Consider the following 19,955-nt stretch of genomic DNA (forward strand, 5'->3'; position numbering starts at 1 on the left):
AATCAAAGTAATGTATGACCATATTGCTCATGCACTAAAGTTTTTGGTGTTACCAGAACATCAGCTATTTTCTTCAATTTGATACATGAATACTCATTACTTTTAATGATGCATGTGGCCAAGACTTGCAGCTCGTTTCAAAAAAAATATATAAATAGTGGAATGTGTTGATGATCTTCACCGTACAGTGTGCAGACCAGGTAGCATAGTTGGTCTACCTGAGTGAAGTGACCACCCCTAAGCCATCTTTAAATAAAACAAAATTAGTGTCAAATGTTTGTGCAGTAAATATTTTTGTGCCCTTATCATTTTTAAGATTTGAGTAAAGGTTTCCAGAGGTTATGAAAAGTCAACCAGCCTCCCACCTAATTCAATTCTCAAACACAATTGGTATCAATCAATTGTGCTACATTTGTGCTGATGAATTTCCATTTATACAGCTTTTGTTTAGAAACTGTTACTGAAATATTAAAGTTTAGAGACCAACCCCCGCCTCCTCCACCTTGTACAAATCAAACAACATGCTGTTGTGCTCGGGTAACGAAGGAGTGGCTCTGTAAAAAGCATTTCAGGGTCTGGAGTGGCCTAACTGGTCTCCAGTCCTCGACCCCATAGAAAATTTGTGGAGGGAGTTGAAGGTCCGTGTTGCCCAGTGACCGCCCCAAAGCTTCACTGCTCTAGAAGAGATCTGCATGGAGGAATGGGCCAAAATTCCAGCTACAGTGTGTGCAAACCTGTGAAGACTTACAGGAAACATTTGACCTCTGTTATTGCCAACAAAGGTTATGTTACAAAGCATTGAGTTGAACTTGTGTTAATGACCAAATACTTATCTTCCACCATAATTTGCAAATTCTATAGGCCTACAATGGATTTCATTTTTGTCTCAGTTTAAGTGTACCGTTGGTGAAAATTACAGATCTCATCTTTCTAAGTAGAACTTGCACAATCAGTGGCTGACTAAATTCTTCTTTGCCCCACTCTATGTATGTTGCATGTATGTTCCACATGTTTTCCCCCTTTTTCTCTACATCCCTCACATTTTTATTTCCTATTTGTGATGCATAGCACCAGTGTCTGCACAGGAATGGGCTGGTGCTGTAAAATGTGGCTCATATTTCGCCCCCTCCCCCGTTCCTCTCCAACATTGATTCACTTTACGGCGTGTAAAAGAAACACAACCTGTCCTAATTCTGAGATTGTATTCTGTTACCGCCACCTACTGGTATGATTGTTTAAACTCCTTTGGTCTGTGGTCCCTCAGTCTTTCACAACAAATACCAGTCTGGTATTGTGAATATCTAGACCAGGGGTCGGCAACCTTTTCTATTCAGAGCCATTTGGGACCGCCTCCCAATAAAAAGAAAGCACTTGGAGCCACAACCCATTTTGACGTCATATATATATATAAAACCTATATGCTATGTACAAAAATCGATACTATGTTGCGTTTATGAAATCAACGAACTGCTGCAGAGAACACAAAATTTTATTTCTGCATGTAACAAAACGCATTTTACACTTTGTTGATGCTCAATTTCAAACAAAATACCCTCTGTCTATTTGGGTCTTTGTATTTAAGAAATAAAAATTGAAACTTACCCAACCCGCACTGAAGGAAAAATAGAAACAGAATGCAGTCACCTGTCCTCTTATTCAGGAGATAAAAATCAAAACTTATCCAAATATTATCCACCGGCACTGAACGAACCAAGCAAACCAAAAAATGCGCAGTCTGCTTCTGTGTCCAGTAGGGCAGTGGTCCCCAACCACCGGGCCGCGGACCGATATCGGTCCGCGCAAGAAATAATGAACTACTTCCGGATCTTTTATTTTGAAAATCCTAAACCGGATTTTACCGGTTACCTCTTGCGCGTCAAAATTGAGCCAACTTGCAGCAGAATGAGTAACAAAACAACATGGGAGTACAGTGAACCCTCTTCACCTTTCACGGTCTCGCTGCTTCACGGATTTGCATCGTGCATTGTGTTCTGCATTCTGATTGGCTAAACAGTCTCTCCGCTTCTTCTCTACCTGTGTGTCAACAACGTTGTGGTTTAATATGTACACATGCATAAAACAGCTTGCCATATTTAACATAATCGATGGTGGCATGTCGGTTTATAAGAATCTTTTTGCCCAGAAGAAAAAAGATCGACAACAGCTACCGATAACTACTGTATGTTCTTCTCTCCAAAAAACACACCTGCACCGCCGGCTTTAGAAGAAAAAAAAAAAAAAAACCGCTACAGAACGGAGTCAGGATGCAGCGGCTCAGTCAGAAGAGCAGTAAAATACACCTGAGTCACTATTTGACCTACTGTACTTTTTTTATTTTTCATAATCATTTTTTATTTTCTCCCGTTCTAATCATGACTCAGGTCGCGGTGGGGCGGCGCTGATCTCCGCAATTCGGGCACGGGAATCCGCTTTCAGTTCGTATTAAAATTATTATTTTACAGTACAGTAGTTATTTGTAAAAAGAAAAAAATGTTTATACAGTACTTTTTATTTGTTAAACAAATGTTTGGGCTTGTAAAAAGGTTTTGTTCTTTGGTTTCAATGTATTATGGAAAAAATAAAGGTTCCTACTTCACGGATTTCGCCTATCGGGGGTTGTTTTTGGAACGTAACCCCCGCGAAAAACGAGGGTTCACTGTACTAACATTTATGGAAAAACCTCACATTGTCCGACTGATGGCACCCTTTGAATTTCGTTGTCCTTGTGACAATGACAATAAAGTCTATCTATCTATCTATCTATCTATCTATCTATCTATCTATCTATCTATCTATCTATCTATCTATCTATCTATCTATCTATCTATCTATCTATCTATCTATCTATCTATCTAAAAAACATCAAACTTTGTCTAACAGGAACTGAGGTCGGGTCTGGCCTGTTCCCATCTCACAGAATCTATTCTCCATCCATTCTCAGACATTCAGATTTTAGTGCCAACCCGCCCGACCCTCTGAACGCAACTACGGCAGATGAATCTCAACGTTTTCCGTCCGGGAATCGGGGGTAAAATCGGCCAGAAATCCGTGTCGTGTTTCCCAACTTTAGCTGCGATTTGGCCCTTTAAACGGGATGTTGTTTAAATCCAGCAGAGGGCAGTCTGCACCTGGTTAGCATGAGGAAAACCAGAGAAGAACAAGTGGCAAGGTTGTGAGGCAAGCAAATGGAGAATGGAAATGTTATTTGGGATAGTATTATGATCACAAGAGATCCCTTTTCAGGTTTCTCCAGCTGAGTTCTGTGTGCTTCGGAGGGAACATGTTGGAAAAAGAAGCCGATAAGGGGAAGGAGAGCGCCGGGGAGAAAAGCTTCCGGACGCCTGGGTTGAGAGGAGCACAGACCACCACACTGTTCCGTGCTGTCAATCCTGAACTCTTCATAAAACCAGTGAGACCCTAACACACACACACACACCCACCCACACACACACCCCCCCACACACACACACACACACACACACCCACACACACACCCCCACACACACACACACACCCACACACACCCCACACACCCACACACACACACACACCGAGAGAGAAAGAGAGAAGTGTTAAGAGTTTTACAACACAGTAGCGCGATTTCAGGAAGTTTTAGACTAAACTGTGGAGCCTCTAACTGCTGCTGGGTCGCTTCTTTTCTCGGCAGTTTTGCAAATTTCTATGGTTGATTGATTGATTGATTGAAACCTGCTGTTTATGCCAGGTTTCAAAGCCATGACTCTTTTGAAAACGTCAAAACTGACCCAATTAAAGCTCTATGGATGGCTGCTGTTAGTAGGATATTGTTATTATCATGTGATAATAGCCCTATCTTTCTTTTAACATGGAGCTGTGTTGTTTTGCAGAATAAACCAGTGATGGTATTTGGGCTGGTGGCCATCACCTTGAGCGTGGGTTACCTGGGCTATCTGCACGCCATGAAAGAAAATGACCAGCAGCTTTATGAAGCGATAGACAGCGAAGGAGAGAGATACATGAAAAGGAAGACTTCCAAATGGGACTGATGGGGATCCATGCTGCGCTGCATCACACAGGCAGCTTATTGGTGCTTCCACAGGACAAACAACCAAGAAGACTTTCACACTAATTGTATCATGTCCAGTCAAATATCTTCTGTGGCTGATAAAAGCATAATAAATGTGGAAACCACAAAATATTTTTCAAAGTAATTCTAAGAAGAAGACACATACAATTGACTGCAGGTGTTTTTATTATATGAGCTGATAGGTAAACATCTGTGACCTTCATGTTAAAGACACAAGAGAACTGCTATATCAGATCAATCTGATCTAGAAAAGGCAAAGCAATTCAAAACTTGCATCAACATTGAAATTTAACAGAAGTCAGAAAACATGGAGAAACTAAGCAGTTTATGTTTAAATAAAAATATTCAGAGTTTGAAACAGCATCTCAGAATGCGACTGTTTTACAAAAGTCAGATTCAGAAATCCAAAATAAGAGATAAAGTCAACCAGGTGAAAAACTAGCCTACATATACTTATTTTAAATAGGCTACATTTTTTCTGAAATACGTTTTAAGCATGTTATCAATTGGATACATTTCTAAGAATGTTCAAAATTTAAAATAAATATATATTTTTTACAACATGCTTCTAATATGTTGCTTTAAAATATATTTTGGTAGCATGGCATATGTCATCACTTTTGTGTCATATGCCACGGCTTTAGTGTCAGATTGAGTATATGAATAATTGTATTTCTAACAAATAACAAAAATAAAAAAAACAATAACACACAATAATATATACTCATACAGCGACCACTGACTCAGTGTTAGAGGCCAAAGCTTTGGTGACAAATGCAACGGCACCGGTGTCAGCAGTTACTTCTGCCTTCTTCCATCAAGTAAAACTAATTAAAGTTCTTAGATGTTATTGGTTAATTAACCAATAACATCATGATTTCAAAAGTACTTGTTCACAAACAGACAATATAACTAACTTGGTAAAACTTGAAAATGAAAGTCCACCTGCTGGCTTGAAAATGAAATTAAAGTCAACAAGAAAATTGTTTTTGGTTTGAACTCTGAAATTAGTTCATGGAGTTGATTTAACAATAAGAAACAAGTCTCTAAATGTAATTAGAAGGATGAATATCTCAATACTTGTAATAAAAATAGTAATTATGATTTTGCAGTAAAGTAATTGCACGTTTTTCTTTATGAAAAAGTCTGTAAACTTTAAACTTGTGTTTTTTTATTAATAAAAATTGTCTCATTTTTTTTTTTTTACACATCGGTTAAAACCTTTATTATTAGCTACTATTCTTATTATGTATTGTATATTACTGCATTTTTACTTAATTTGCAACTTACAGGGGGAGGAAGTGGTAAAAGTGATCAAAGAAACAGTAGGTCTATTTATTTATTGTTCCATTTATTCTACTTTAGAAGGTAGACCAGGCAAATATGCTGATGGGATGAAAAACCCTGTGGAATCACTCATCCACTGTTCGTACTGTAGCCAACAGGATTATCAAACTGTTGCATAATATTCTATACACCACTTATTGGTAATTGAAACAAACTGGGGCAAAGCAATGCCCTAATGTGTTTCTGATCATGGATCATAAGGTTCGAGTCCTGGTGTAAGACAAACTGAATCAGAGGAAAGATCAACTGGGTGGGGCGTGGAGGTGCAGCGGTCAGCCTCGTCCTGCGCTCTCCTGCTGCATGGCGTGGGGTTTCCACGGGACCTCCGGGTCCCACCCACTGTGAAAACAATGCATCTTTAGTTGGTGTAGAATTGGTGATTCTGAAACGACATCAGGTGACTGAAACTCTGTCCAAAGCTTTCCACCTCTCTCACCATTTGGATCAACGTGCGCTGCGGGTTTATTGACTCCGCGCTCGCAGAGTAAATCCGTGCCATTTGACTTGTGCAGATTTGCGGGCTAACCGCATCCCTATCGTCTAAGAGATTAAAGACTTTGACGTTCATGTAGGCATTCTTACTATGCTCTCGGTGCGAGTCATGCTCGGAGCGTCCGGCCTGTGCACTGCCAGACTCTGGAGTGGGCTGCACATTTGAGCGTTCTGGAGCAGAAGGCTGTGGCTGTGGACGTCATGCATACGGATGTGGTTCTGTTCAGCGTGCTGCTCTGGATGGTCGAGGTGTCCGGACACAAGCGCACCAGAGGGCAAAGTCTGCAACCGTATAGACACATCAGGTCAGTGCAAAGTGAACGACATTTCAGAGATGATGTCTCTGATTTCCAGTTGTATCAAGGTTTAGGATTACTTTGACAATAATATTCTGAAAACTAGAGGGCTTTACTATAGAACCAAAGTTATGTAATTTCCAGAAATAACAGAATTAAATAGAAATAAATCTTCCTAATGTCAGGAAAAAACAGCTAACATGCAAACCAAAGCTTTGCTCTGTTTTAAACTCTAGACAGAGTCTATAAGGTGTCCCAGTCCCAGTGTGGCACTGCAATATTTTTTATTTACATTTCATCATTTTTACAAATAGAAGAAAGAAACACAATGCAGCACATGGTATCATCAGATGGAGTAGCTACTTTTTAGTCCCACAACTTTTACATTCATCTTATGGGTATTTTTTTACATTTGATTTCTCCTTTATTGTGTCAGTCATCTATAATTAATATCCACTCAAGTCTACAATTTCTGTTTACACTAGGTGGCAAAACCGGGTGTATTTCTGGAGTAGTACTTAACTAAACAATCAGGGATAACTTACCCTAACTTCCCTAACTTATCAGGGATAATGTTACCCTGATAAAACTCTGTCCACTGTCGTATATCAAGTGTATCGTTTTCTGCTGGTAAGAGAGTTCTGCTCCATTCTAATGATTGCTGTCTATATTCCCCCAAAAGCTAATGCTAACAGCTCTGGAGGAGCTTTACTATCTGATAAGCAGATAAATGAACTCTCACCCTGAGGCAGTTGTTATTGTGGGAGGAGATTTTACTCAAGCAGTACTTAAGACTATGCTACTCAAATTCCACAAATTCATACATTTTCCAACAGACAACAATATCTTGGATCAGGTCTACCTTAATATCAAAGGGACATACGAGGCTGCAGCAGGTCCACATCTGGGACTGTCTGACCACCTCACAGCTGAACCCATCCCTGCCTACTGACCGCTGATCTGCAGATCAGAACCCGACATTAAAACTGTTCAGGTCTGGACTGAGGAGGCCTCCTCATCCCTTCAGGACTGTTTTGAGCTCACTCAATGGGAGGTTTTCAAAGAGAGCTCAGATCTCTAGATCTGCTGTTCTGTCTTATTTGCAGTCCTGCACAGATCCATCAAGGTTTTACCCAATCAGAAGCTGTGGATGGCTGGAACTGTGCGCTCCCTGCTCAGAGCCCATGATGCTGCCTACTGGTCATCTGCGAAGTAAGCCTATGGTAATGGCCAAAGAGATATGAAAAAACCCCAGTCATGATGAAGTGCTTTGAGAGGCTCATCCTAAAACACATCAAGGATAACCTGCTGGACCTGCTGGTCTGGACAGGTGCCAATTTGTCTACAGGAAGAATCAGTCCACAGAGGATCACACAGCCCTGACACATCTGCAGCATCCTAACACTTATGCTAGAATGCTATTCATCGACTTCAGTACAGGATTTAATAGCATCATCCTGGTGAAGCTGATAGTGTAGCTCCATGACGCAGGACTTTCAACACAATGTGCCTTTGGATCAAGAACTTTCTTACCAACTGGTCTCAGGAGGTGAGAATAGGGGGCACAACATTTGCAAGAGGTGTCTTCTGTCTGAGAGTGATGATGAAAACTGAGTGGATCTCAGTTTTTTTTAAGCAAGTCAAAGTTATTAAGGAAAGCTAATTGTTTGCCTTCTTGTAAGGTGCAAAAATATTTTCTGGGATTGATGTTTGACACTACAAACTGCCCACGCATGAAGATAGCACCGACAAGTTTTACTGCAGTAGGTCTGATCATTTCACATTCTGCAGAGTCCCTCAGTGACTGGTCTCTGTTCTTTCAGCTCGTCAGAACCTGATGATGGAAATTCTTAAGGAAAACTATGTGGATATCATTGCTGTGTGCAGTCAAGCTGCTGCTTGGTATGAGCAGTAGTGCAGTGCTTCATGGGAAGACATCACTGTAGTTTTAGGTTAGGTTTCTTCATCCTAGGAATTAAGGACAAGAACACATTATAATGGACATTCAGATACACAAGCAAGCTTTAGAGAAGTTAAAAAGCTCCTGGTGGTTAGTCTCCTCTGGCATGGTTTGACCCTGCTTTGTGACCTCTACTGATGCAAGTGACTGTGGGCTGAGAGCTGTATGATAACCCAGGTGGCACAGAAGGAGGCACACTGTGTGCAACAGGATAAAAGTACTGTACTGTTGGAAAGAAAGCTATTCCTTCTGTATCAGATGCAGAGTGCTGGAGAACATGTTTATGGGGCTGATGTTTCACTCTACGCACACACCACCAAATGAATCAATAGGACTGGTACGCGTATCACCGGCTGCTCTGCCTGCCTGCTGTGTTTTGATTGTGATGTTATTTGACAGCCAGATTCTCAGAACTATTCCACTGATTTCCTGTCTCATCTCCCCCAGCTGTTTCTTCCTATCTCACATCGGATGCTGACCCTGAATAGTAGACTGTCTTTACTTCCAGTTACTGATCCACTCACAGCTGAAAGTGGATCTCCTGCCTTCATCAAGTCAGTTGAAGTCACTCTTGAACCTTAGTATGAAATCTGGACTGAACTCTCAAGTCTCAGTAACGGGTCAGGTGACATTCAAGGACAGAGGTTGTTTTCCTGAGAATAACAAAGGATAAATCCTGTATAATAAATTCCTGAGTAAGAAATAGACTCCATTAAGGTTTTGCACATTGCAGTTCTTGAAACTGACCATCAAATTTTCACATGATTGTTAGCTGCTTCCTGAACTATTACTATGTATCTTTGGTACGACTGTAGCAGGAACAAACAGGGCTAAAAATAAAACCCTATTTTCAATCTACCAGTACTTGGAAAAATCAAAGATCTTTAAAATGTTTTAATGGCCTGCCGCAGTCGAAGGCTGTCTGTCTCCCTGCAGTGCAGCTGTCAGAGGATTTCAGATTTGAGAAGATTAGATGATTTTACTGGTTTTAACTGGAGATTTATTCAGTGAAGCTATAGCCTGCTTCATGGGGTTAATGGATTACTACAAATTGTTGTAGTTCTATTTCATGTCATCCCGAACCTTAGGAACTTATGTGGTCACAACTATAGTGATGTTCTTTGTGATGTGCGCCTGCACCCTAAGGCTCTGCATGTGTGGTATGATGGAGTGAGTGAAGGGAGTTGTCCTCCTGTCAGCTCCCCACCGACCCCTACAGGAAACCCCATCTGCCGATATCCACCCAGGGAGAGAGGCCCATGGTCCATCCAATACCAAGGCAGCAAAGAACAAAAAAGTGGATGACCTTTGACTTTCTTCCATTAATACACAATAAGACATCTATTGGGTTTAAGAATACATAATAAGTTAAGTTTTCTTAACAGTTGTGTCTGATAAGCATATTAGCAATAGTTACTCTGCAGGGTTACACTTGAAATATGCTTTTCACATGGAGTGTAAATGGCAATGGACAGTAGACCAACATGATCCTTCTTATAAATACTCTAGGCTTCTCTCTGACTAATGTGAAACAATAAATCTGTGTATGGGAGAGCTTTGGGCCTGCCTGCATCTCAGATCTGTCTCATGTTGAAAAGGTTCAGAGCATCACAAAGTGGAGAATCAGATGTCAAACACAGACTTCAGAGCAGGTGAACATCTAATGCTGCTTCTATAGAGCAGATCAAATGTTCTGTTTTAAAACAATTTAAAGGGTGGCTCATTTAAAACAACTGTAAACATTAGTCTCTTCCATTCTTGTGCTTTTTGGTGGCCAAACTTTCTAGATTTGTATTTACTTTCTAAAGAATAAAGTAGTTTTTCTAATGTAATGTGACTGTTAGAGATTTAAATGAATTAATGAACAATATAAATGTTGCTGTAGTTTATAAATTCTGTTGAGTTTCTCAGAAATACATGTTAGACCATTACTTTTCTAGCTCCCTTATTGCTGTAATGTTATCTAATAGTGCATAATAAAATGTCATCTTTTTCTTATTTCAGATTGACACAAGAGATGTCTCCACTAGGACTCAGTCACAAGATTGGCAGGTATTTTTATGTTTTTGTCTATTTTTAGTTCAATTAGGAGTATGACTGAGGCTAGTTGAAAGTGGAGATTAAAGAAGCATGGTGGACTTTAAGACATAAGGTCAACATTTTAATCACACCATTGTTTTTGGTATCTACAGCGACAGATGGCCCAGTTTCATGTTTCTCACTAAACCCTATATAATCCTTCCTCAGCCTTTAGAATTAGGAAATTCATCAGATTATTTGCCTGAGAAGAACAACCTCAATATGGAAAGCTATAATGGTAAATACAATGAACTAGTGGAACAACATCATGTGTAAAGAACTAGAAAACACTCACCTAAAATGAGTTTTTGAAGAAGCAGCCATTTTAACAGAATACATATATAATAAGAAGTTAATAAAAGTGTCAAAAATGTTAAACATCCAACACTCAGTTGAATTGTTATTAGGTTTGCTCACCAAAGAACATAATTCGTTTTGGGTTCCTCTGAGATTCTGTAGCCCAGTTTGACAAATGTTTAGAAATTGCTGTGGGTTTATGTCACTGCTCTAATAACAATCTAGTCATATTAAATAAGCTGAATTAGAAACAAGAACTTCAATGGTTGAGGGCTTTTCTTGAAGTCAGAAGATTTAAGGTTTTATTTTTACCCACCCTCCCTGACAACATCAACTCACAACCCCTACTTTTCAAAAAATGTTCAGTTATGACTTTAAAATGACTAAAATCCCAACAGATTCTAAAAGGGCCCAACAGAGGAAGTGTGTTGATAAAACAAAGGCCCCAAAGACATTAATTCTCACTCTTTCTTCAATGATTAAAGTTTCCCTTATTTTCTCTCAGCCCGATATTCAAGAGAAGTCCAGATATAACTAAAGCCAGGGCTACAAAGTCGGAGCAGCTGCTGAGGATAGATGACCACGACTTCACAATGCGACCAGGGTTTGGAGGTAAGGCGGTTCATCTTTTGGAACCTTCTGTGCAGAAACTCGTGGGTTATGATGTGTTTTCAGGGGTGTTGCTTATAAATATCCAGCTGATTTTCTAGACTTGACTGTAAACACCGATCTACGCTCTCCAGGCTCGGTTCTTTTATTAACATAGTAGTGAGAGCTCCCAGTCCTGGCTGGCAAAGATGACATAACAGTGTGGGATTACGGTGGAACCATGCTGTTGCAAGCCAGTGATTAATTACTGAGCAGCCTGTCTGTAGCTTTCGATTTCAATAACTGCCTTCTTAATCTGCTCTATGACTCAAAGCTGAAGTCATTGTGAATTGAAGTCTCTCACTTGGATTCCACTATAGATTCATAATCTCAGATTGAGTTTTTGGAATACTTCATTCAATTAAAGGCTGTAGCCTAAATTGCTCCACAGATACTAAAACTACCAGCTAATGAGACTGAATACATATTTTATAAGAAGACTCCATATTTGAAGCAGTCAGTCAATCTAGGCCTCAGAGACTCTTGTGGGACATTCTCCATACTTTTCCCAGCATATTGAACACTGCTGAGGCAGTCAGTAGAAACCACAGGACAAACTTTGCTTTGGTAATGTACAACTTCAGAGCTGGATGTTCCTGAAGCACCGCAGGATGTGGGGAAGCTGCTGTGAACAGTGGCCTCCTCATGGATGTCACTGGCTCTATAATTGACCGTGCCATATGGATTGTTACTGGACCAACCAGAAGCCAAAGATGACATGAAGCGTCTAGAAGATAGAGATTGGAATAAACCCTACACTTTAAAACATTTGAAGGTGGTTTAATTTGGAAATGAAAGTCCACCTGCATTTAAGTCATCAAGCAAACTGTATTGGTTTGAACTCAGAAATTAAAGTTCATTAAGTTGATTCAACAACAAGAGACAAGTTGTCTAAGCATTGTGTTTTAAGTTCATTAATCTTGAATTGTGAGTTTTAACTTAAGGCTGTGTTTTAAACCTAATAATTATTTCACAATATGCAAGGAAAAAACTTCCCTCACCTAGTTAAAGGGCACACATTTCTCTAATACTTATTGGAATAATTCAAATTCTTGTTTCAAATTGCAAGAACAAAACTTCTGTTCTGATCATGAATTCTAGTAAACAGCACAGTGCTAACCTAAAAACTCTCGTTTATTAACTTTTAGAGGTTTGACTAAAGTTAACACAACTTGCTACTCTAAGTTTATCTTTCACAAACTCACACATTTGGGTTCAAGATTTATTCCTCGCTAAATTTGTTTGACTTATAGATTAGAAGACAGTAGACACAACTAAATGTGGCTCAAATGTTTTACAGTGCACAGTTACTTGGGTCAGCAAAGCTCACGTCTTCTCAGCCACCAAGAAACCAGAACTAAAGCAGACAGAAAAAATCAGGAGTACATTCTGTTTTCCAGGGAAATAAAACATGTGGCTCAGGACATAAGAGCCACATCTGTCCTCTAACATCTGCCACACTTTTGGTGAATATGAATTCAAGTCAGTCTACACAGGACAGGATGAAATGCCAGGTCACTTGTTTAATGGACATGTTTAGTGTTTCTCTCTCTAACTTATAACTGCCATCACATCCCTGTCTTAGAAATCACTGTGGCCAAACATTTGGTGTAATATTTAATTCAGTGCCGCAACACACTTTCCAAAAAGTGATTTCAATTCACTCATGCATTCATCCCAACTATATCTTTGTGATATAACCGGGAGTGAGCTCAGTTAGTTATTTAAATTAAAAAAAGTTTTTTGTCTAAGACATACAGTATGTGTCAGACTAAAGGCCCTGGGGCCAAATCTGACTCCCACATGTTTTCATGTGGTCCTACAAGGATACATAAATTTAACCTTCAAAATAACAGTTATGTATATATGTATATATGTTTAATGTTTGTTGGGATTACAGCACTCATGCCTCCGGTTCGGTCCTCAGGATACAGGGATCAGCACACAGCAGCTTTTAAGGGGATTTGGCAATAGAAAGCAGAAGTCATTGTCTAAATCAGAACAGTTGGAATAAAAGAAAGATAGATAATCCAAGCTGCTCCAAATGAGGCTCCTGGGTTACATCTGCACCCTTTTCATAACACTGATGTAAATGAGAGGTCAGTGGATCTTTATAAATAAACAGTTGTATCCGGTTTTTCTAGGGCCTGCCGTCCCAGTTGGAGTGGATGTTCAGGTTGAAAGCCTGGATGCGATTTCAGAGGTTGATATGGTATGTAACTGTGAAACAGCTCTCTGCACTTGTTCCTACTTGAAGCAACAATGAAAAGCAATTTTTCATTTCTTTTCTTAAGGATTTCACTATGACCTTGTATCTGAGGCACTATTGGAAAGACGATCGTTTGTCATTTAAAAGCAACACCAACCAGAGCATGACCTTCGATGGTCGCCTGGTGAAGAAGATATGGGTACCTGACATGTTTTTTGTCCACTCTAAGAAGTCGTTCACACATGACACGACCACAGACAACGTCATGCTGCGAGTGTACCCCGATGGCAAAGTCCTTTACAGCCTCAGGTAATCCATTGTTGTATTTCTAACCCTAATTTATCACTGGGACAGTTTAGTTTAATAACGTCAGTTGGTGGGACTGGCTGTTTTTCAGTATCCTAATATAAAAAATTAATCAAAAATTTTCCCTCTTTTGTTAAAAAAACACAACAAATGTGTGTCTTTTTAATGAATCCTCCTCCACCCCCCTCTTTAGAGGACAGTTGAAGTATTAAAGACTTGCTTGCATTTTTCTGAACTGACTGAGAATAAAAATGTTTACAGATTTAGTGGAAGACTTTATGAGTCCAAATGAAGCAAGTCTGTGAAGTAAAGAACTCTGGCAGACCTATGGGATCTGGTTGCAAAGAAAGATGGATAATCCAAGCTGCTCCACATGAGGCTCCTGGGTTACATCTGCACCCTTTTCATAACACTGATGTAAATGAGAGGTCCAAGAGCGTTCACAGCAAGTTACCATGTTACAACAATTGGGAATAAAATGGATTGACTTCTTGAATGGAAATTAGAGTGCAAAATATTTGCTGCTTCATTGTTGACTTGGAAAAAGTAGAAGAATAACTTGGTGTAGATTGTCTTATCCAGCACAAGACTAACATAAGTACTTATGCACAATGCTACTTTCTTTCTTTTCTTGTTACTCATCTCTTCACACAAAACGGTTTTTCTCGGTTGTGATCATGAACTGGGTGTTTCAGGCTGAAACATGTGAGGACAATAACATCAGTATTGATGTTAGAATCATGAAGTTATTAAATGGATCAACTGCCCCAATCCTGTGAGTTAATTAACTGTAGTTATCAAACAGAATAGAAGGTTTCTACCTGGAACCCAGCAGACTGCATCGAGTCATTGAATCAATGCGTTCACAGCTCTTGGACCAGCATGTGGTGACAGCAGGCAATCGCCTGGGCTGCATCACTGAATTTGCAGCAGTCCCTCACACAGCATGCATGTAGAGACAGTGGAGAGGAAAAACTCCCCGTTAACATGAAAAAAACTCAGCAGAACCAGAAGCGAGCTCAATGTGAGCTGCCATCTGCCATGAACAATTGGTGGTTTGAGAAGATAGAGCACCGATCCAGGAGGTAGAGAAAAGTAAGAAGTTAACAGCCACAGTTTATGTTCCTTTTCAAGTAAAGGCCACACAGGCACACCCACTAGAAGGAAACAAACACACCCAGTAGAACACTTTCATTCTATTGGCTGAGAAGTTGCCAGGCGACGGTACTTTTTTGTTCCAAGTCAAAGTATCGTTTCCTTGGTACTTTTTCTTGGTACCAAGAGAGGTTTGCAAGCGGATATTTGATCAGAGCAGAGACGAGTTTTAAGCGGGAGGAGAAAGGTTTGAGAGAGCAGAGGGAATGTTTGAAAGAGCATAAGTTTTGACCACAAGCATTACAAGTTTTGAGAAAAAAGACATGAAGTTCTGCTTTCAGACTGAAAATGTGCGTTTTTGAGTTATGGCAGAAAATTCCCCCATGCACAGAATCCGAAACAAGAAGGAACTGTTGTTCAAAAAAACTATTTTTGACCACAAAGGCAGGAATTAAAGTTTAAAAAAAGGGAAAGAAATCAATGAATGTAACAGAAATACTCTGACATGCTGCCACCCTGAGTGGCAACAGTTCTAGAATAAAAATTCAGTGAAAGTTCAAAGTCACTTCTTGTTCATCTTTTCTTTTAAAAGCAAGAAGCATCTTCAAGACAAAAAGTCCAGTTTTTTTCCTGTTCAGACATCTATAACTTTATGAAACCAAATGTAACTTAAGGACAGTGACGGTACAAATTGTATCAGATAACATTGAACCAGAATTGGATTCAGTAAAATAGCAGAGATCAAATTACAAAAATGAAGGCCAACCAGAAAAAAGTTTACTGACATGAGAATGACCTGGTAATCCTGGTGAGAAATAGGAAGTCCTGAACTAAGACAGCTATTTTCTTTTAATCCTCGCAGGCAAAGACCAGCAGCCGACCAGCTGCCTTTTAATTTGACTGACTTGTGTACTGCAAAGTCTTTCTGACAAGGAGATGCAAGTAAAACTGAATGGTGATATTTCAGGCCTGGGTCATTATTCCACAAAATCTGGTGTTTGACTTGAAATATTTAAATGTTTTACACCTTTTTTTCTGCTTAAATGTGATGATGAAACAATAACCCCTCAACAGAGAAGGCATTTTTCTGCAGTCAGAAATTCTGTTACTTTGCTATGGGATGATATACTGTATTATGAAAGACTTACATACGCATCACATGGCCAGGGTTAATCTGCATTGGGTCAGGGTTAGTGCCGGTTGGATATTTTCCAGACTAAAACAGATTGGAATATGATGATGACAGTTTGCAAACCACTTCACCCTCTCCTGTCCAGTCAGTTGGCTTAACACATTTCTGTTGGAAACCTGCTTCCTGCTGAGATCCTGTCCCAGTAATAAGGATTGGGTAATATTCAGCTGAGGGTTAGATCTACATTACATGCAGCTCAACTAACTATATGAAGTTGGGATGCTCCTGCTTCTGATAATTTGTTAATCAGAAACTGTTGTTTTTATTAAACACCAAGGGTTATTTATGCTATGGATTTTTATGACTTTTATTAAACCTTGCCTTTGTTTTTAGCTCTGTTATTTCTTTCTTGATTTTCTTTTGACCTTTTGGAGAACCAGCACTAATCTTCACTGACACTACAGGTTTATGTTCTGTCTCTATGAGTATTTTAGTTTGCTGACTGGAGAGAGTTCCCTACTATGCGACTCATCTGCCATCTTCTTCGCAAAACACAACTTTTATTGAATAGTTGAAATCACCAGACAGCTACACTTTCTGGTACAAAAACAATAAAAATATGGCAAATGATTTTTGAAATGAAAAAAACTGTGAATTTATAGTTTATTTTATATCCTTGTAAAGCACTTCAGCCAATCAATTATTTTCAATAAACAGAAAGCACTGTAACAAGGAGTAAGAACCAAAAAAAAACTGTTAGATGTGCAGTTTTAAAGAGCTGATTGATGGAGTCAAATACAGGGTAGAGACTAAACCCTAAAGACTAGCAGCTGGAACTAGCAAAAGGTGGCTCCACAAAGTATTGACACGGGGGGTATGGATACTTTTGCTCACCGCACCTTTCAGTTTTTCATTTGTAAAAAATGTTTTGAATCACATATAATTTTCTTTCTACTTCACAGTTGTTTGCCACTTTGTGTTGGTCTTTCACATAAAATTCAAATTAAATATATTTATGTTTGTGGTTGTAAGGTGACAAAATACGGAAAAGTTCGAGAGTATGAATACTTTTGCAAACCACTTACATTTTCAAACGATTATACTGTTAGAGCTGGTTGTGATTGCTTTAACCACCATCAAATCTATCACTAGAAAGTACTAGAAATAAAACTGAGTTATGGCCACAAGAAAAACAGCCCTGTCCTGCCCATCTGCACAAATATTTATAAGTCTGCACGAATTTCTCAGCATTCCCACAATACATTGTTTCCAGTAAATATTCAGGCTTCTGAAGATTTTTGTCTGCGACTCGACAAATGTTTGCTTTGTGATTGCAGAGTCACAGTCACAGCCATGTGCAGCATGGACCTGAGTCGTTTTCCTCTCGACACACAAACGTGCTCATTGGAAATTGAAAGCTGTAAGTTACTAAGACTTTTGATGAACTTCAGATAATATGAGAGTTAATTTTAGTACTTTTTGAGTTTGTAATTTTAAGAATAATCACTTTTGCCATGCTTGTGTCAAATGTTTATTTAATTTAATCAAACATATATTGTGTATACTTTTTTATTTGTTCAGATGCCTATACGGACGATGACCTGATGCTGTACTGGAAGGAAGGGAACAGGTCTTTAAACACGGATGAGAGAATTTCTCTCTCTCAGTTCCTCATTCAGGAGTTCCATACGACCACAAAGCTGGCATTTTACAGCAGTACAGGTGCTGCAGGGAAACGGGGAGCTGTGTCTCAATTCATATAGAAGTTGTGAAGCCTAATTTAGTTTTTTTACTCGTCTCCAGGCTGGTACAACCGGCTGTACATCAACTTCACCCTACGGCGGCACATCTTCTTCTTCCTGCTGCAGACGTACTTTCCTGCCACTCTGATGGTCATGCTGTCCTGGGTGTCCTTCTGGATCGACCGCAGGGCTGTTCCTGCCAGAGTGCCACTTGGTTAGACAGCAGTCTTTGTTGCACATAAATGACCCATGGTCATCTAAAGTAGAACAATATATTAAGCACTGTTTAAAGTTCAAATAAAAGCTGGACTTGTTTTTTTCGGGGGTTTTTATTTGCTTTTGTTTAGACTGTGACTCTCAGAATCAATGCTGATTTTTATGTACTGTCTGTATGAAAGGTTTTGAAGCTTATAATGGGATGTTGGTGGAGAAAGGTCACCATAGCGATTTCCTTTGTGTCCTCTTTGTATAGTTTTGACTGTGGCTTTGTATTGTATTCATAGTTAGAAACTTCATAACTGTATTTTTTTTCTGTTTTAGGTATAACTACAGTGCTAACCATGTCAACCATCATCACTGGAGTCAATGCCTCCATGCCGAGGGTGTCTTATATTAAAGCTGTGGATGTTTACCTGTGGATCAGCTTCGTCTTTGTCTTCCTTTCGGTCATAGAATATGCCGCCGTCAACTACCTGTCTACTCTCCAGGAACGCAAGGAAAGAAAACTGCGGGACAAGGTTGGTGCCATGTCTTATCACTGACGGGGTTTTTTGACTGAACTGGCATTTTGAAAGAAAGATTATTAGCTAAAAAGAGAGAATAAAGTAATTATTACTGGATTAAGTCACATTTTTAATCATCTGGAATACAAATTGGTTTGACGTTGTAACTTTATTGTTTAACCAGATCTTTTCTTTTTATTATTATAACTATTTGTTTGCATGTATTGCAAGTTATGTTCTAACTTTCTATTGCTTATACATTTCTAACTTTCATTGCAGTTGCCATGTACTTGTGGCATAGCTCATCCTGGCATGATGTCGGATTGCTACAGTGAGGTGGACGTCAACACCACAGGAAATTACGGCATGCCAGAGGAGAATGGCATGAGAAGGGAAAGGATGCTGGTTGAACTGGCCATGGAAACTGACCAGATGACAGGCCATGTTGGCTCCAGGGCTTACAGCAGCATCTGGATTGACACACATGCCATAGACAAATACTCCAGGGTCATCTTTCCTGGATCTTATATCCTCTTCAACATCATCTACTGGTCTATTTACTCTTAAAACGTTAACGCTTTCGACTGATGAGTGAAACACCTGCTGTCTTAACAGGTGTACCTGAAGTGAAACATTTTCATTTGTTCATATAAAAGTTTTGCAAATATACATTTTACACCTTAAGATAAACAGAAAGATGGACTGAATCAAAAATACGTTCAAGTAAAGCTGAATCTAGTATGAAGAGATATGTTTGTATTTTTACAATTAACGATAGTCATTGTAACTATCGCAATGGAATCAGGTCAAGGATGTTGAAGAGCAGTACTCGAAATGCGCTAAAACAATGACAGCTGTTATGGGAAATTGAAAAATATCCATTGACTATATTATAGGAAGCTAGTCTTCTAGCTACTCTTGACTTTTGCTAGAAGATTTTCATTGTGATTTTCATTGAAGATGTGATTTTTATTTTCACATTTTAAGCTGGAGCTGTATTATTAAAATGGAGGACGAACAGTTAGATTGACTGAACTGGACTGTATGTGTTTGTCTAATTTTACTGAATTTATTGAAAAATGACCTGAGCTGGACAATTGCAGTTTTTACTTGTCAAGGGTGAATACAAATATTTTTAAATGCTGGTTGTTTGCAGATGGTCTTGCTCTTATTCCCACCAGTAGGAACGACAACTGCATCCAAGGTAAACGTAAGGTTTTTGACAGGTGAGCAGAAAAAAGGAGAAAATTGGAACCAAAGACATGATCAGTGTGCTAATGTCCACGCAAAATGATGTAAGCCTTACTGGCATTAAGATTAATTTTAATTACTGGACATCCAGGATCTAACCTTGCATAAACCATTGAAAAGGGCTCGAGTTTGTTTTGGGGATAGTTCCATATGGACACTGGCCTTGTAGTGAGGAAAAGCCAAGTTTAGTTTTGAACGTAAGATAGAACCTCAGGGGACAGAAGAAAAGAGGAAAGCTGTAAGGAGAATTCCCCTCATAGGACTGAGAAGCTTTGACTATACACCATGTTATAAGTGTCAGAGCAGGATCTGA

The 19,955-nt window shown here is 39.3% G+C and overlaps 2 protein-coding genes across 2 annotated transcripts; both read left to right on the forward strand.

Moving 5' to 3' along the window:
• Positions 1-3,057: 3,057 nt before the first annotated feature.
• smim8 (small integral membrane protein 8) lies at positions 3,058-4,210 on the forward strand. Its single transcript, XM_032584428.1, has 2 exons — positions 3,058-3,409; positions 3,867-4,210. The coding sequence occupies exons 1-2, from the start codon at positions 3,281-3,283 to the stop codon at positions 4,023-4,025; spliced, it is 288 nt and encodes a 95-aa protein (XP_032440319.1). The 5' UTR covers positions 3,058-3,280; the 3' UTR covers positions 4,026-4,210.
• A 1,059-nt stretch (positions 4,211-5,269) lies between these two features.
• Positions 5,270-19,536, forward strand: LOC116733634 (gamma-aminobutyric acid receptor subunit rho-1-like). The gene is made up of 10 exons (XM_032584417.1): positions 5,270-6,210; positions 10,166-10,213; positions 11,043-11,149; positions 13,330-13,397; positions 13,480-13,703; positions 17,265-17,347; positions 17,509-17,649; positions 17,731-17,883; positions 18,210-18,406; positions 18,671-19,536. The coding sequence occupies exons 1-10, from the start codon at positions 6,107-6,109 to the stop codon at positions 18,956-18,958; spliced, it is 1,413 nt and encodes a 470-aa protein (XP_032440308.1). The 5' UTR covers positions 5,270-6,106; the 3' UTR covers positions 18,959-19,536.
• Positions 19,537-19,955: the final 419 nt, after the last annotated feature.

The sequence above is a fragment of the Xiphophorus hellerii genome, chromosome 15 (assembly GCF_003331165.1).
Source record: "Xiphophorus hellerii strain 12219 chromosome 15, Xiphophorus_hellerii-4.1, whole genome shotgun sequence".
In the NCBI taxonomy this organism is placed as follows: domain Eukaryota; kingdom Metazoa; phylum Chordata; class Actinopteri; order Cyprinodontiformes; family Poeciliidae; genus Xiphophorus; species Xiphophorus hellerii.